At 48.6% G+C, this 18,421-nt stretch overlaps 1 protein-coding gene across 1 annotated transcript; it reads left to right on the top strand.

Annotated features, from left to right (window-relative positions):
• The first annotated feature begins 1,051 nt into the window (after positions 1 to 1,051).
• On the top strand, positions 1,052 to 3,387 carry LOC119923138 (olfactory receptor 14A2-like). The gene is made up of 3 exons (XM_038742663.1): positions 1,052 to 1,942; positions 2,946 to 2,955; positions 3,362 to 3,387. Exons 1-3 carry the CDS (start codon positions 1,052 to 1,054, stop codon positions 3,385 to 3,387), a joined length of 927 nt encoding a protein of 308 aa, XP_038598591.1.
• The last annotated feature ends 15,034 nt before the right edge of the window (positions 3,388 to 18,421 follow it).

Here is an 18,421-nt window from a genome sequence, read left to right as displayed (position 1 = left end):
ACCTCCTCTCTGTGCCCCGTTCTCGCCTTCCACGCCTTTGAAACCTGGCCCACGTCCTGCCCCTGGCCTGGAATGCCCTCCTTCCTAGCACCTGCCGAACTAGTTGACTAACTAATTAACTCTTTCTCTTTTCAAAACCCTACTGAGAACTCATTTCCTCCAGGAGGCCTTCCCAGACTGAGCCCCCTTTTCCTCTGCTCCTCCTCCCCTCCCCAATCGCCCTTACTCGCTCCCTCTGCTGTACCCCCTTCTCCTCCCCACAGCACTTGTGAATATTTCTACAGATTTATTATTCCATTTATTTTATTAATGATGTGTATATATCTAATTCTGTTTATTTTGATGGAATTGACGCCGGTCTACTTGTTTTGTTTTGTGGTATGTCTCCCCCTTCTGGACTGTAAGCCCATTGTTGGGTAGGGATTGTCTCTCTTTGTTGCCGAATTTTGCTTTCCAAGCGCTTATTACAGTGCTCTGTACACCGAAAGCACTCAACAAATACCATTGAATGAATGAATGAATGAATGCAGTGATTTGCACAAGTTCATACAGAAGACAAGTGGCAGAGTGTGGACTGGAACCCAGGTCCTTCTGTCTCTCAGGCCTTTGCTCTTTCCACTAGACCTCGCCGTCTACTCTGACAGACCATCGCTCTGCCCATTTTCAGAGATTTCTTAAAATCACATCTCCTCCAAGAGACCCTCCCCGATTAAGCCCTCATTTTCCCGACTTTCTCTACTTTCTGCCTTGCCCTTGCACTTGGATTTGCACCCCTTATTCTCCCCACCCTCATCCCCACAGAACATATGTACATATGTGAAATTTATTTCAATGTGTCTCCCCCTCTAACCTGTAAGCTCCTCGTGGGCAGCAAACATTTCTGCCAACTCGGCTCTATTACACTCTCCCAGTCGCTTAGTATAGTACTCTGGATAAAGTAAGTACTCAATAAATACACTTGATGGATTGATATGACTGTCATTGTCTGTTGAGGTTCTGAAATAGCTTCCTCTTCATTGTTTTTGTAGGTGGTCTAGACAATAATTGGGAAATGGTCAACCTCACGGTGATGAGGGATTTCCTTCTACTGGGATTCTCAGAGGTCCGGGAGCTGCAGCTGCTCCACGCCGCGCTATTCCTCCTGGTCTACCTGGCGGCCCTGGCGGGGAATCTTCTCATCGTTGCCGTCACCGTCCTCGACCGGCGCCTCCACACCCCCATGTACTTCTTCCTCAGGAACCTGTCCGTCCTCGACCTCTGCTACATCTCCGTCACCGTCCCCAAATCCATCCACAATTCCTTGACCAACAAGAGATCCATTTCCTTCCTGGGCTGCGCCACCCAGCTCTTCTCAGTGCTCCTGTTTGCCTCGTCCGAGCTGTTCCTCCTCACGGCGATGTCCCACGACCGCTACGCCGCCATTTGCCTCCCTCTGCGCTACGAGGTCCTCATGGACCGAGGGACCTGTGGGAAAATGGCGGCCGCCTCCTGGCTCGGAGGGGGGCTGTTAGCACTGCTATTATCCCCTCGGACGCTCTCCCTACCCTTTTGCGGGTCCATTCTGATCCAACAGTTCTTCTGTGATATCGCCTCCGTGGTCCAACTCTCCTGCTCCGAAACACACCTCTTCATCGATATGATCGAAGTCACTGGGTTCCTTTCGGGTGTCTCCTGCTTCATCTCCATCGTCATCTCATACGTGTGCATATTCCGGGCCGTGCTGAGGATGCCGGCCTCCGAGGGCCGGGCCAAAGCCTTCTCCACCTGCTTGCCCCACCTCGTCGTCACGACCGTGTTTTTCACCTCGGCTGCCTTTGGTACCTTACATCCAACCTCAGATTCTTCTTCAGCTCTGGACCTGCTGGTGTCCGTGTTCTACACCGTGGTGCCTCCTGCCCTGAACCCCCTCATCTACAGCCTGAGGAACAGGGACATGAAGATGGCAATGCGGATGGTCCTTGTTGGGAGTCTTTTCTCCGCAGATAGAAAATTTCACTTCACGCTCTGACCCTGCTATTTCTCTCCCCGTGGATTGACCCTATACAGACTTGGGCGGCCTACAAAGATCTGAGATATATGTCGTCAGAGACTTTTTCTGGATGCCTATTAACGATGGCTTTGTCTAGTTTGGTAGAAGAGTGTTTATCCAGCTGTTCTTGACTGGTATTTAAATCTACTTCCCATGCCTGGGGACGGATCCCTGCACTTGGATTCACTCCCTTTACTCATCACCAGCAGAGGGTAGAACCCGGGCCTGGGAGTCTGAAAGATCTGAGTTCTATTCCTAGCTCTGCCACTTGTCTGCTGTGTGAGCTTGGGCAAGTCACCTCACATCTCTGAGCCGCAATTCCCTCATCTCTAAAATGGAGATGAATACTGTGGGCCCCATGTGGGACATGGACTGTGTCCAACCTGATTATCTTGCATCTATCCCAGTGGTTAATACAGTGCCTGGTACATAGTAAGTGCTTAACAAATGCCATTAAAGAAAATTGAAGAGGTAGCTACCGAAGGGTGTTTTAGACTTAATTCTGACGCTTAAATCTGCCCCAGAAGCCAGGAGCAGGAGAAGAGGTTGAATTTTTTCCAACCACTTAATGCTCTCAGTTTTCACACAATAAAAACCATTCTGATTTCTCCTCCTACTCTTACTGTTGTTACTATTGTTATTTATTGTATAATATACTTCAATATTTAAGTATTAATACAATCAATCAAATTGAAGTACAACAGAAGACTTTCTTTACACACAAGGAGCGTACATTTTTCAAAAACGTTACAGGTGCCTGCGACCTCCAGTCATTCAGTGTCAAAACTGGAATGAAATCTTGGGGTCCTTTTCTTTTTGTTATTGCCAAGCCAATCTGAATATTGGATTCAACCATGACTAACCAAATGGGCTAGAGTGACTATTCTCCCTACCACGATATCTCTCCAATCCCCAGAGTTGTAAAGGTAAGATTTTATTAATCATGGAAAGAGAATGATGAGTCCGTTGAGGTTGTTCTAGGAAGAAGTCCTAGAGTGGGGACCATCATCATCATCAATCGTATTTATTGAGCACTTACTATGTGCAGAGCACTGTACTAAGCGCTTGCCCAGACCACGTGGGACTGGGCAGGTATTTAGGTTGTGGAGGCCGGGACCACAGAGAACCCACGATCCTGGCCTTCCTAGATTCCCGGACGGTCAGCCGTCTCAGCGGAGCCCCGGACCCATCCGTCCTCCCACGGGGAATCCCCCCGGAAATAACCTGGCTTTCATCTGAGGGGATGGCACAGCCAGCGGGAGAGCGGAGAAGGTGGAGGAGGATTCTGACAGCCTTCGCCCCTCACCCAGACCTTCCTGTCACCCCCACTAGTGTCCAGGACTGACGAGATGAAGTGAGTCTCTCTCTCAGCAGAGGTCGGTGCACCGCAGCCCAGGACAATCCCGGTGACTCCGGAGAGGAGCAGGGGAAAGGTGAGGGCCAGGGAAGGGAATTTCAATGTAAACCTAGAATAAGAGGATCAAAGTTAGAATTCCTCCTATTCTTTCATGTTACGTCCCTGAGGAAAGATGAACCATTCCAGCTAGTATTCCCACCAGGGCCAGATGACGGGGCAGGGATCTTTGTGAATGAGGGGAGCTCAGCCACCAATCAGTTGTCAATGGAAAGAGCCAAGATCTGAGTCTCAGAAGCCCCCCATCTCTGCCACTGGCCTGCTGTGTGACCTCGGGAAAGCCGCTTAATCTCTCTTTGCTCCAGTTTCCTTATCTGCTGAGTGCTTAGTACAGTGCCTAATACCCGGTAAGTGCTCACTAGATATCGTTGATTAATTCATACACTGTGGGCAGAGATCCAACAATCCATTATATTATAAACTCCTCAAAGGCAAGGATATCATTTTTGCTCTCCCTCTCTCTTAGACTGTAAGCTTCAGGCAGACCAGATACTGTGTCCAACATGCCTATCCCAGTGCTTGGCATACAGTAGGAGCAAAATGGAGATTCAACATCAGTTCTCTCTCATACTGGGACTGGGGACCCTAAAAGGACCAGATTATCTCGTATCTACCCCAAGACTTAGTATAATGCTTGACATATAGTACGTGTTTATAAAATACCACAATTATTGTTATTATATTGTCTATATCATACATTTATATATATTTTTATTATAGTGCTTATGAACTATTCTAGGTATCTTACCAATTTGCAAATTGTAAAGTAAGGAAAAGGGGCAGGTTTGAGCCTAGGGTGAGTGATAGAAATGAACTGGTCTCTAGACTGAGAGCTCATTGTGGGTAGGGAAAACATCTACCAATTCTGTTGCATTGTCCTCCCCCAAGCGCTCAGTACAGTGCTCTGCACACAGTAAGCACTCAATAAATACTATCGACCGATTGAATGTGGGCAGGGAACGTGTCTAGCAAATCCGTTGTACTCTCCCAGCTACTTAGTTCAGTGCTCTGCACACAGTAAGCGCTCAATAAATACCATGGATTGTGGGAAGGTAAGTTGTCTGCCAACCATGTTTTATTGCACTCTCCCAAGTGCTTAGTGCAGTGTTCTGCACTGTAAATGCTCAATAATTGTCATTGATTAATTAAGGTTGTCTTCTGGTTTAAGACTGGTTGAGGGATAAGGAAGAAGTCATAATTAAGTGTTGGCCCATGGGAAGCAAAAGACCAGTATTGACACGTTTTCTGCCCACAAAGAGCTGAGACTGATCAATCAATCAATCAATGACATTTATTGAGCGCTGACTGGGGGAAGAGCACTGTTCTAAGCACTTGGGAGAATACAAAAGAGCAGCGCTGGTAGGCATGTTACCTTCACGCTTAGAACAGTGCTTTGCACATAGTAAACGCTTAAAAAAAGCCATGAAAAAGCTTGTCAGCGTGGCTCAGTGGAAAGAGCACGGGCTTTGGAGTCAGAGGTTATGGGTTCAAATCATGGCTCCATCAATTATCATCTGTGTGACTTTGGCAAGTCACTTAACTTATCTGTACCTCAGTTCCCTCATCTGTAAAATGGGGATTAAGACTGTGAACCCCATGTGGGACAACCTGGTCACCTCGTATCCCCCCAGCTCATAGAACAATGCTTTTCACATCGCAAGTGCTTAACAAGTACCATCAAAAGGGGGAGACATAATTAATAAAAGTAAGGGAAAGGGGAGATATACATAGAAGTATTTACAGCTGAGCAATCTAGAGAGTTGGCTGTGCAATAGAGTAAAACCCTATACATGCCAAGGAGGAGTACCAGTCGGGTCCATGATGGGTAGAGATGGTGGATGGGTTTGTCTGCCTGACAGTTAACAGGGAAAAGCTCATTGGAAGAGAATGGCTTTTGTTCGGGAATTGGAATGTGGGAGGAGTGTCGTCTGTCAGGAGTAGCAGCATGATGGAATGGATAAATCACGGGTCTGGGAGTCAGAAGGTCATGGGTTCTAATCCCGGCTTCGCTACTTGTCTGCTGCGTGACCTCGGGCAAGTAACTTCATTTCTCTGGGCCTCAGTTACCTCATCTTGAAAATGGAGGTTGAGACTATGAGTCCCGCGTGAGATCAGCCCGATTTGCCCGTATCCCCCCCAGCACTTAGTACAGTGGCTCACACATAGTAAGTGCTTAAAACATACTGAAATTATTATTTGAAGGGGTGGGAGTTCTAAGATGGGGAACAGCCCGAGATAGGGGAGAGACGTGGTGGTAATGAGAGTGAAGCACAGCTAGAAGATTGGCCAGGGAACACCATACTACGTGCTTGGTAAGTACAAGTCGGCAACATATAGAGACAGTTTTTACCGAGCAACGGGCTCTAGAAGGGAAAGAATTAAAAGAATATGTTAGGAAGTAGACGCTGAGGAAAATAGATGTGAAAGATCAAGGAGCTATTGAATGGGAATAAAGGGATAGGAAGAGATTTAAGAATAATCATCATAATAATGATACTAATGGTATTTCTAAGTGCATACTACGTAATAAGCACTGTACTAAGTACTGGGGTAGATACAAGTTAATCAGGCCCCTCATGGACCCCACAGTCTAAATAGGAGGGAGAACTGAATCGCCATTTTGCAAATGTGGGAACTGAGGCCCAGAGAAGTGAAGTGACTTGCCCAAGGTCACAAAGCAGGTAAATGGCAGAGCGGGGATTAAAAGACAGATCCTCTGATTCCCAGGTCTGAGCTCTTTCCTCTAGGCTGTGCTGCTTCTCAAAAGATGTGGAATTATGTGACTGCAATCCTTGCAGATATTTGCAAGTGGAATAGACACCTAAGAAACAGGAATGGTTTCTGCGCTGGCCTGATCAAAGGCAGGTGAACTAAGGGAGATGAACCGTGTGATTAGTTTCTAGCTTCCCTAACGCTTAATGCAGTGCTTGGTACATAGTAAGAACTTAACAAATACCATGAAAAACCTAAAAATCTGAGATTTCCCTCCAACACAAATATTTTCTCCTTCTCTATACACTTTTCTCTGAATCATTCTCGTCCCCATTTGAATCTCCTTCTCTTTTCTAAATGTCCTTAGGCAGTCAGTGTCAATTCCCAGAAAATGGCCTATGTCACCATGAAGACAGAATTCCTGCTCCTGGGAATATCGGAGGTCCAGGAGCTGCAGCTGGTCCACGCCGTGCTGTTCCTACTGGTCTATCTGGAATCTCCTCATCGTCGACGTCACCATCCTTGACCGGCACCTCCACACCTCCATGTACTTCTTCCTCGGGAACCTGTCCGTCCTTGACCTCGGCCTCATCTCCGTCATCGTCTCTAAGTTCATCCACACTTCTTGAACAATAATAACTCCATAGCCTTCCTAGGCTGCATCGCTCAGCTCTTTCTGTGGATCTTCTTTGTGGGTTCTGAGGATTTCGTCCTCAAGGTGATGTCCTACTACCGCTACGCCGCCATCTGGCTCCTCCTGCGTTACGAGGTCATCATGGATCGAGTGGCCTGTGGGAAGATGGCCGCCGCATCCTGGCTCATAGGAGGACTGATTGAGGCCTTGTTTTCATGTTCGACCTTCTCCATGTCCTTCTGCGGGTACAACGTCATCTCCCAGTTCTTCTGTGACGTCCCTACTCAGCTCAAGATCTCCTGCTCCGAGGAACACGTCGCCACGGACGTGATCCAGGGGTAGTGGTAGCCGTCGTCTGCATCGTGTTCATCATCATCTAGTATATCCGCATTTTCTGGGCCGCGCTGAGGATGCCAGCCACCGAGGGCCGGACCAAAGCCTTCACGACCTGCTTGCCTCATCTCGCCGGCGTCATTGATTTTTCTCTACCGCGTCTTCCACCTATCTCAAACAGCCTTCGGACTCCCCCTCGACGCTTGATCTGCCGCCATCCACGTTCTACACCGTAGTGCCCCACATCCTCAACCCCCTCATCTACAGCCTGAGGAATAAAGATTGAAGTCTGCCCTGGGGAGGGTCCTAAACGGTTCACTCTCCCAGCTCCCTCTCTGGCATAAAAAGTCGTGCCAATGATCCCAGCCTTTGTCAGAGGCATTGTCCACGGACTTGTCCAGATTTACAGCCGTCCTCCGGCTTTAAAGGCAGAGTCCCGACAGAGAAGGTATTCCAATGCATGCTGCTGTGGCTGAGAAGGCCCTTCTTCATGATCAGGATTTAGAGATCTTCCCTCGATCCCTGTTAGATTTGCATGGGAAAAATGCAAGGTACCCAATAAACACTCAATAAATACGATGGATTGAATGAATGAATGATTATTTCTTCAAAATCCAGTCGGTTCCTAGCACCCACCTGCACATGACAGTCCCCGCAGATGCTTAAAACTGAATACACCTGGTCTGAATTCCAATCAACCATTCAGGAGTATTTATTGAGTGGTTACTCTCTGCAGAGCACTATACTAAGCTTATGAAAAAGTATGATTAGAGTTAGTAGGCGTGAGCCCTGTTCTCAAAGAGTTAATAATCTAGAGGTGGACTTGAACACTGAAACAAAATGCAGGTGGAGAAAAACAATATAGTGAAATGATACATATATAAGAACGATGAGGGAGATTGTTGGTATCCAAGTGCATCGGGATTTGCCCGAAGTCACACAGCTGACGAGTGGTGGAGTCGGGATAAGAACCCATGACCTCTGACTCCCAAGCCCGTGTTCTATCCACTGAGCCACGCTGCTTTTCCTAGCTTCCTCCCTCGGCCTTGGCCGATGTCATCAGATTAGCGATAAGCATCCCAAGCAAAAGAGATTTGGCAGGGTGCGGCTGGTAAGCCTGGGACCCCAGCCTCATTATTCTGGGGTCATTATTCATTATTATCATTATCATTATCATTATTATTATTATATTCTCATTATTATTCTCATTATTCTGGAGAAGCAGTGTGGCTTACTGGAAAGAGCCCGGGTTTGGGAGTCAGAGGTCGTGGGTTCTAATTCCAACTCCACCACTCATCAGCTATGTGACTTTGGGCAAGTCACTTAACTTCTCTGGGCATCAGCTGCCTCATCTGTCAAATGGGAATGAAGACGGTGAGCCCCACGTGGAATAACTTGATGACCTCGTAACTACCCCAGCGCTCAGAACAGTGCCTGGCACATAGTAAGTACTTAACAAATACCATCATTATTAATATTATTATTACGAGTTTCCATTCAGATGAGTGATCATTAGTTAATTGACGTCATACTAGGAAGGAGTCCCAGAGAGGGAACCACATGGGAATGGGCAGTTATTTAGGTTGTGAAGAGATTGTGAGGACCAAGACCATAGTGAGTCGACGATCCCGGCCTTCCGAGATTACCGGATGGTCAACCGTCTCAGCGGAGCCCCAGGCCCGTCCTCCCATGGCGAATCCCCCAGGAAATAACCCGGCCGTCGTCTGAGGGGATGATGCAGCAAACCGGAGGGCCCAGAGGGGGAGGAAGGATCCTGACAGCTTTCACCCCTCGCCCAGACCTTCCTGTCACCACCACCCACGTCCAGGACCGACGAGAAGGAGAGTCCTCTCTCTCAGCAGAGGTCGATCCTCCCCAGCCCAGGACGGACCCGATGACTCCAGAAAGAAGCAGGGGAAAGGTGAGGGGCAGGGAAGGGGAATTTCAATATCTGCCCAGGAAAAAACAGGAATCTTCCTGTTCTTTCTTAATAATAGTAATGGTGGTGTTTGTTAAGTGCTTTGACCATGTCCAAACACCATACTCAGTACTGGAGTAGATACGATATAATCGGATTGGACAGTGTCCCTGTCCTACATGGGGTTCATCTTCGTAAACCGCATTTACAGATGAGGGAATCGAGGAACAGAAAAGTTCAGTGACTTACCCGAGGTCGCCCAGCAGGTACGTGGTGGAGCGAAGATTAAGACCATGGTTCCCTAGGCTCCCAGGACCATCCTCTTTCATTCATTCATTCATTCAATCGTATTTATTGAGCGCTTACTCTGTGCAGAGCACTGTACTAAGCACTTGGGAAGTACAAGTTGGCAACATATAGAGGCGGTCCCTATCCAACAACGGGCTCACAGTCTAGAAGAGGGAGACAGACACTAAAACAAAACACGTGGACAGGTGTCAATTCGTCAGAACAAATAGAAATAAAGCTAGATGCACATCATTAACAAAATAAATAGAATAGTAAATATGTATAAGTAAAATAAATAGAGTAAAAAATCTGTACAAACATATGTACAGGTGCTATGGGGAGGGGAAGGAGGTAAGGTGGGGGATGGGGAGGGGGAGAAGGGGGAGAGGAAGAAGGGGGCTCAGTCTGGGAAGACCTTCTGGAGGAGGTGAGTTCTCAGTATGGCTTTGAAGGGAGGAAGAGAGCTAGCTTGGCGGATATGCAGAGGGAGGGCATTCCAGGCCAGGGGGAAGACGTGGGCTGGGGGTCGATGGCGGGACAGGTAAGAACGAGGTACAGTGAGGAGCTTAGCAGCCGAGGAGCGGAGGGTGCGGGCTGGGCTGTAGAAGGCGAGAAGAGAGGTGTGGTAGGAGGAGGCGAGGTGATGGAAAGCCTTGAAGCCGAGAGTGAGGAGTTTTTACTTGATGCGTAGGTTGACGGGCAGCCACTGGGGATTTTTGAGGAGTGGAGTAATATGTCCATAGCGTTTCTGCACAAAGATTATCCGGGCAGCAGCGTGAAGTATAAACTGAAGTTGGGAGAGACAGGAGGATGAGAGATCAGACAGTAGGCTGATACAGTAACCCAGTCGGGATAGGATGAGTGATTGAACCAGCAAGGTAGCGGTTTGGATGGAGAGGAAAAGGCGGATCTTCGCGATGTTGCATAGGTGAGACCGGCAGGTTTTGGTGACATATTGGATGTGAGGGGTGATCGATGATGACACCAAGGTTGCGGGCTTGTTAGACTGGAAGAATGGTAGTGCCTTCTACAGTGACAGGAAAGTCAGGGAGAGGGCAGGTTTGAGAGGAAAGATAAGGAGTTCAGTCTTGGACATATTGAGTTTTAGATGGCTGGTAGACATCCAAATGGAGATGTCTTGAAGGCAGGAGGAGACACGAGCCTGAAGGAAGGGAGAGAGAGCAGGGGAAGAGATGTAGAATTGGGTGTCATCAGCGTAGAGATGATAGCTGAAGTCGTGGGAGCGAATGAGTTCACCAAGGGAGTGAGTGTAGACAGAGAACAGAAGGGGACAAAGAACGTACCCTTGAGGAACCCCTACAGTAAAGGGATGGGAGGGGGAGGAGGAGCCCGCAAAGGAGACTGAGAATGAACGGCCGGAGTGATAAGAGGAGAACCAGGAGAGGACGGAGTCTCTGAAGCCAGGGCTGGATAGCGTGTTGAGGAAAAGGGGGTGGTCCACAGTGTCGAAGGCAGTTGAGAGGTGGAGGAGGATTAGGATAGAATAGGAGCCGTTGAATTTGGCAATAAGGAGGTCATTGGTGACCTTTGAGAGGGCAGATTCAGTGGAGTGTAGGGGACAGAAGCCAAATTGGAGGGAGTCAAGGAGAGAGTTGGCATTGAGGAATTCGAGGCAGCGGGTGTAGACGATTCATTTTAGAAGTTTGGAAAGGAAAGGTAGGAGGAAGATTAAGCGATAACTAGAAGGGGAGGTGGGGTCAATAAAGGGTTTTTGTAGGATGGTGAGACGTGGGCATGTTTGAAGGCAGAGGGGAAGGAACCCGTGGAGAGTGAGTAGTTGGAGATGGAAGTTAAGGAGGGGAGGAGAGAAGGGGCGAGAGATTTCATAGGGTGAGAGGGAATGGGGTCTGAAGAACAAGTGGATGGTGTAGCACATGAAAGGAGGGAGGAGATCTCATCTGAAGATACTGTTGTGAAGGATGGGAGAGTAGCGGAGTGGGTTGAGAGCAGGGGGTTGGAGAAGGGGGAGGAGTGACTTTGGGGAGCTCAGACCTGATGGAGTCAATTTTACTAATGAAGTAGGAGGCCAGATCGTTGGGGATGAGGGATGGAGGAGGGGGAGGAACAGGGGGCCTGAGAAGGGGGTTAAATATACAGAAAAGCTGACGGGGATGAGGGGCATGGGTGTCAATAAGGGAGGAGAAATAGTTTTGCCAGGCAGAGAAGAGGGCGGAGTTGAGGCAGGAAAGGATAAACCTGAAGTGAACAAGGTTGGCTTGGTGTTTAAACTTTCAACAGCAGCGTTCAACAGCTCGAGCATAAGATCGAAAGAGGCGGACAGTCGCAGTGATCCTAGGCTGGGGGGTAGTGGCACGAGAGCGGCGAAGGGAAAGGGAAGCGAGCGAGTTGAGTTGAGTAGAGAGGGTAGAGTTGAGATCAGTAATCTGGTCATCACGTTTGCGTAGAGAGGAAAGGGAGACGAGGTGGGTTGTAATGCACTGAGAAAGCTGGATGGGGTCGAGAGAGCGTGGATCTCTGTGAGGTTGTAATATAGATTTACAGGAGAGAGGAGTGTGAGTGATAAGATTATGATGAAAGAGAGGGATTTCAGAGTTGCTGATGGTGGAGATAGTGCAGCGTTAAGAGATTATGACGTCACGGTGTGGCCAGATTGGTGAGTGGGAGAGGTGGGGTGGAGCAGGAGGTTGGCAGCATCAAGGTGAGATAGAAGGCGGGCGGCAGAGGAGTCACCAGGGAGATCCATGTGGAGGGTGAAGTCTCCTAGGATCAGAGTGGACATGGAAAAGGAGAGAAGGAAGGTGAGAAATGGGTCAAAATCGTTAAAGAAGTTGGAGGTGGGGCCGGGGTGTCGTTACATGACACATACAAGAATGTGGAGGGGGTGGTAGAGGCAAAGAATATGGGCTTCAAAGGAGGGGAAGGAAAGGGAAAGGGGAGGAGGGATAATGAGAAAGCGACATTGGGGAGCGAGAAGGAAACAGACACCTCCTCCTTTTCCTGTGAGCCTTGGGGAGTGTGAGAAGAAGAGCCCTCCACTGGAGAGAGCAGCAGAAGAGACCATGTCATCCGGAGAGAGCCATGTTTCAGTTAGGGGGAGGAGGAGTAGAGAGCTGGAAAGGAAAAGGTCCAGGATGAAAGGTAGCTTACCTATAATGGAGCGGGGGTTCCAAAGGCCACACTTGGCAGCAGCTGTGGAGGCAGGGGATGAAGGGGGAAAGGTGTGAGTGGGGGCGGTTCAAAGCCCTACTGAGAACTCACCTCCTCCAGGTGACCTTCCCAGACTGAGCCCCTTTTTTCCTCAGAGAACAGAGAGCAGATAACAATTGATATGTGTTGGCCAACAATAAGCAGATGATAACATCACAGGGAACAGTTAATAATTTACATGTGCTGGCAGTAAAATAAGCATTCATTCATTCATTCAATCGTATTTATTGAGCGCTTACTGTGTGCAAAGCACTGTACTAAGCCCTTGAGAAGTACAAGTCGGCAACATCTAGTGACGGTCCCTACCCAACGGCGGGTTCACAGTCTAGAAGGGGGAGACAGACAACCAAACAAAACATATTAACAAAATAAAATAAATAGAATAAATATGTACAAGTAAAATAAATAGAGTAATAAATGCGTGCAAACATATATACATACATACAGTCTAGAAGGGGGAGACAGACAACAAAACAAAACATGTAGACAGGTGTCAAAATCGTCAGAATAAATAGAATTATAGTTATATGCACATCATTAACAATATAAATGGAATATTAAATATGTGCAAGTAAAATAGAGCAATAAATCTGGACAAATATATATACAGGGGCTGATGGGAGTAGAAGGATGTAGGGAAAGGAGTGATGGAGAGGAGGAGAGGGAAAAGGGGGCTCAATCTGGGAAGGCGTCCTGGAGGAGGTGAGCTCTCAGTAGGGCTTTGAAGGGAGAAAGAGAGCTAGCATAGCAGAATCATTCATTCATTCATTCATTCATTCAATCGTATTTATTGAGCGCTTACTGTGTGCAGAGCACTGTACTAAGCGCTTGGAAAGTACAAATCGGTAACATATAAAGACAGTTCCCATCCAACAACGAGCTCATGGTCTAGAAAGGGGAGCCAAGCAACAAGACAAAACATGTAGACAGGTGTCAAAATCATCAGAACAAATAGAATTAAAGCTATTTGCAGATCATTAACAAAATGAATAGAATAGTAAATATGTACAACTAAAATAAATAGAGCAATAAATCTGTACAAACATATATACAGGTGCTGTGTGGAGGGGAAGGAGGTAAGGTGGGGGGATGGGGAGGGGCAGGAGGGAGACAGGAAGGAGGGGGCTCAGTCTGGGACGGCCTTCTGGAGGAGGTGCACTCTCAGTAGGGCTTTGAAGGGAGGAAGAGGGCTAGCTTGGCGGATGTGGGGAGGGAGGGCATTGCAGGATATGGGAAGGACGTGGGCCAGGTGTCGACAGCAGGACAGGTGGGAATGAGGTACAGTGAAGAGGTTAGCGGCAAAGGCGTTGAGGGTGCGGGCTGGGCTGTAGAAGGAAAGAAGGGAGGTGAGGTAGGAGGGGGAGAGGTAATGGATATCCTTGAAGCCGAGAGTGAGGAGTTTTTTGCTTGATGCGCAGGTTGATGGGTAGCCACTGGAGATTTTTGAGGAAGGGTGTAACATGCCCAGAGCGTTTCTGCACAAAGATGATCCGGGCAGCAGCGTGAAGTATAGACTGAAGTGGGGAGATACAGGAGGATGAGAGATCAGAGAGGAGGCTGATACAGTAATCCAGTCGGGATAGGATGAGAGATTGAACCAGCAAGGTAGCGGTTTGGATGGAGAGGAAAGGGCGGATCCTGGCGATGTTGCGTAGGTGAGACCGGCGGATTTTGGTGACGGATTGGAAGTGAGGGGTGAACGGGATAGCGGAGTTGAGGATGACACCAAGGTTGTAGGCTTGTGAGACGGGAAGGATGGTAGTGCCGTCTACAGTGATGGGAAAGCCAGGGAGAACTCAGGGTTTGGGAGGGAAGATGCGTTCAGTCTTGGACATATTGAGTTTTAGGTGGCGGGCAGACATCCAGATGGAGATGTCCTGAAGGCAGAAGGAGCCCCGAGCCTAAAAGGAGGGAGAGAGAGCAGGGGCAGAAATGTAGATTTGGGTGTCATCAGCGTAGAGATGATAGTTGCAGCTGTGGGAACGAATGAGTTCAGTAAGGGAGTGAGTGTAGATAGAGAACAGAAGGAGACAAAGAACGTACCCTTGAGGAATCCCTACAGTAAGGGAATAGGAGGAGGAGGAGGAGGAGGAGGAGGAGCACTCAAAGGAGACTGAGAATGAATGGCCAGAGAGATAAGAGGAGAACCAGGAGAGGACAAAGTCTCTGAAGCCAAGGCTGGATAGCGTGTTGAGGAAAAGGGGGTGGTTCACAGTGTCGAAGGCAGTTGAGAGGTCGAGGAGGATAAGGATAGAGTAGGAGCCGTTGCATTTGGCAAGAAGGAGGTCATTGGTGACCTTTGAGAGGGCAGTTTCAGTGGAGTGTAGGTGACGGAAGCCAGATTGGAGGGTGTCAAGGACAGAGGTGGCGTTGAGGAATTTGAGGCAGCGGGTGTAGACGACTCGTTCAAAAAGTTTGAAAATGAAGGGTAGGAGGGAGATAGGGCGATAACTAGAAGGGGATTTGGGGTCAAGAGAGGGGTTTTTTTAGGATGGGGTAGACATGGGCATGATTGAAGGCAGAGGGGAAAGAACCATTGGAGAGTGAGTGGTTGAAGATGGAAGTTAAGGAGGGGAGGAGGGAAGGGGCGAGAGATTTCTTAAGATGAGAGGGAATGGGGTCAGAAGCACACGTGACTAGAATAGCATTTGCGAGGATGGAGGAGATCTCATCTGAAGATAATGCTGGGAAGGATGGGAAAGTAGCAGAGAGGGTTGGGAGCAGGGTGGTTGGAAAAGGGGGAGGAGTGACTTTGGGGAGCTCAGACCTGATGGAGTTAATTTTACTAATGAAGTAGGAGGCCAGATCGTTGGGGGTGAGGGATGGAGGAGTGGGAGGAACAGGGGGCCTGAGAAGGGAGTTAAATGTACGGAAGAGCTGACGGGGATGATGAGCATGGTTGTGAGTAAGGGAGGAGAAATAGTTTCGCCTGGCAGAGGAGAGGGCAGAGTTAAGGCAGAAAAGGATAACGTTGAAGTGAACAAATTTGGCTTGGTGTTTATTTAGACTTTCTCCAGCAGGGTTCAGCAGCTCGAGCATAAGAGCGAAGGAGGCGGACAGTGGCTGTGCCAGAGCGGTGAAGAGAAAGAGGAGCGAGCGAGTTGAGCTGAGTAGAGAGGGTAGAGTTGAGAGCACCTCGGCGTCATCTCTGTTATCCTCTCTGCGGGGGTATTTGTCTAAATCAAGCCGCCTGCATACTCCGCCTCGATCGTGGATCTGCTGGTGTCTGTGTTCTACACCGTGGTGCCCCCCGCCCTGAAACCCCTCATCTACAGACTGAGGAACCGGGACACAAAGGCCGCCATGGGCAGGATCCTAAAAGGGTCACTCACCCGGCCTCTGCTCTGGGACAAAATGTCTCCTTTCTTGTGCAAATCATCTCACCCCACCACTTAATTAAGCAATTGCCCTTGGACCTAACCAGATACTTAGCTGTCTTACAGGGTTCACAGAAAACGCTAGACGTTGATGAATTTTCAAAGTCTGTGAGAGAGGCGGCTAAGACTGAAGTAGAACTGACAATCCAATTTTGGGGGGCATCATGGTCTAAAAGAAGGGGAGTCCCTGCAGACTGTTAGCTCATTGTGGGCAGGGAATGCATTTAACAACTCCGATAAACTGAACTCTCCCACGTGCTTAGTACTTCCTCAAACAATAAATCCTGTTTGGGGGCGGTTCTAAGCCTTGCTCGGCCACGTGTCTTCTGTGTGACCTTGGGCGAGTCTCTTAATTTCTCCATGCCTCAGTTACCGCATCCGTAAAATGGGGGATAATACCGTGAGCCCCACGTGGGCTCGATTACCTTGTATCTACCCCAGTGCTTAGAACAGTGCTTGGTACATGGCAAGTGTTTAACAAATACCATAGTTTTTTAAATTTTATCATGGCCTTAAAGGAATAGGAATCGCTGTAGCTGTAAACTGATCGTGTGCAGGAAACGTGTCTCTCAACTCTGTTATATTGAACTTTTCCAAGTGCTTACTACAGTGCTGGGTCCAGAGTAAGTGCTCAATAAATATGATTGATCGATTGATTGAAACTTTAGTTCTGATATCAGCTTTGTTACTGGTCTGCTGTGTGACCTAGGGGCAGTGACTTAACATCCCTACCATCCTTCTTCCTCTTACACTCTGAGCCCCTGTGGAACAGAAATTGTGTCCGAACTGATTCTTTTGTTTCTACTCCAGCAACTGGAACAATTTAGGCACACAACTCCTTAATAAATATGATAATGATATTATTAGTAATGACTATGAAAATATAATGATACGGTCTTTAGCATGACTATCGGGGTGGGAATGAAAGTTGGAAAATGGGAGGTGGTATAGGAGAAGGGAAGAAAGGATGACTGCAGCTCCATCTGTCCTTTCAAATCCTCCCTCTCCCAGCAATCAATCAATCAATCAATCAATCATATTTATTGAGCGCTTACTGTGTGCAGAGCACTGTACTAAGCACTTGGGAAGTACAAGTTGGCAACATATAGAGACAGTCCCTACCCAACAGTGGGCTCACAGTCTAAAAGGGGGAGACAGAGAACAAAACCAAACATACTAACAAAATAAAATAAATAGAAGAGATATGTACAAATAAAATAAATAAATAAATAAATAAATAAATAGAGTAATAAATATGTACAAACATATATACATATATACAGGGGATGTGGGGAAGGGAAGGAGGTAAGATGGGGGGATGGAGAGGAGGATGAGGGGGAGAGGAAGGAAGGGGCTCAGTCTGGGAAGGCCTCCTGGAGGAGGTGAGCTCTTAGTAGGGCCTTGAAGGGAGGAAGAGAGGATGACTTGGCGGATGGGCAGAGGGAGGGCATTCCAGGCCCGGGGGATGACGTGGGCCGGGGGTCGATGGCGGGATAGGCGAGAACGAGGCACAGTGAGGAGATTAGCGGCAGAGGATTGGAGGGTGCGGGGTGGGCTGTAGAAGGAGAGAAGGGAGGTGAGGTAGGAGGGGGCGAGGTGATGGAGAGCCTTGAAGCCCAGGGTGAGGAGTTTCTGCCTGATGCGCAGATTGATTGGTAGCCACTGGAGATTTTTGAGGAGGGTAGTAACATGCCCAGAGCGTTTCTGGGCAAAGACAATCCGGGCAGCAGCATGAAGTATGGATTGCAGTGGGGAGAGACACGAGGATGGGAGATCAGTGAGAAGGCTGATGCAGTAGTCCAGACGGGATAGGATGAGAGCTTGAACGAGCAGGGTAGCGGTATGGATGGAGAGGAAAGGGCGGATCTTGGCAATGTTGCGGAGCTGAGACCGGCAGGTTTTGGCGACGGCTTGGATGTGAGGGGTGAATGAGAGAGCGGAGTCGAGGATGACTCCAAGGTTGCGGGCTTCTGAGACGAGAAGGATGGTAGTGCCGTCAACAGAGATGGGAAAGTCAGGGAGAGGGCAGGGTTTGGGAGGGAAAACAAGGAGTTCAGTCTTGGACATGTTGAGTTTTAGGTGGCGGGCAGACATCCAGATGGAGATGTCCTGAAGGCAGGAGGAGATGCGAGCCTGGAGAGAGGGGGAGAGAGCAGGGACAGAGATGTAGATCTGGGTGTCAGCGGCGTAGAGATGATAGTTGAAGCCGTGGGAGCGAATGAGGCACCAAGGGAGTGCGTGTAGATGGAGAACAGAAGGGGACCAAGCACTGAACCTTGGGGAACCCCCAGAGTAAGTGGATGGGAGGGGGAGACTGAGAATGAACGACCGGAGAGATAAGAGGAGAACCAGGAGAGGACGGAGTCTGTGAAGCCAACGTCAGAGAGCGTGTTGAGGAGAAGGGGGTGGTCCACAGTCTCGAAGGCAGCTGTGAGGTCGAGGAGGATTAGGATAGAGTATGATCCGTTGGATTTGGTAAGCAGGAGGTCATTGGTGACCTTTGAGAGGGCTGTTTCCGTGGAATGTA

This window comes from Tachyglossus aculeatus, unplaced genomic scaffold (assembly GCF_015852505.1).
Source record: "Tachyglossus aculeatus isolate mTacAcu1 unplaced genomic scaffold, mTacAcu1.pri scaffold_148_arrow_ctg1, whole genome shotgun sequence".
Taxonomy (NCBI): domain Eukaryota; kingdom Metazoa; phylum Chordata; class Mammalia; order Monotremata; family Tachyglossidae; genus Tachyglossus; species Tachyglossus aculeatus.
The sequence above is the reverse complement of the archived record's forward strand: the minus strand, read 5'-3'. Positions and strand labels throughout refer to the sequence as shown.

Coding starts and splice junctions, on each gene's coding strand:
- LOC119923138 (XM_038742663.1), top strand. CDS start 1,052: ATGGTCAACCTCACGGTGATGAGGGATTTCCTTCTACTGGGATTCTCA.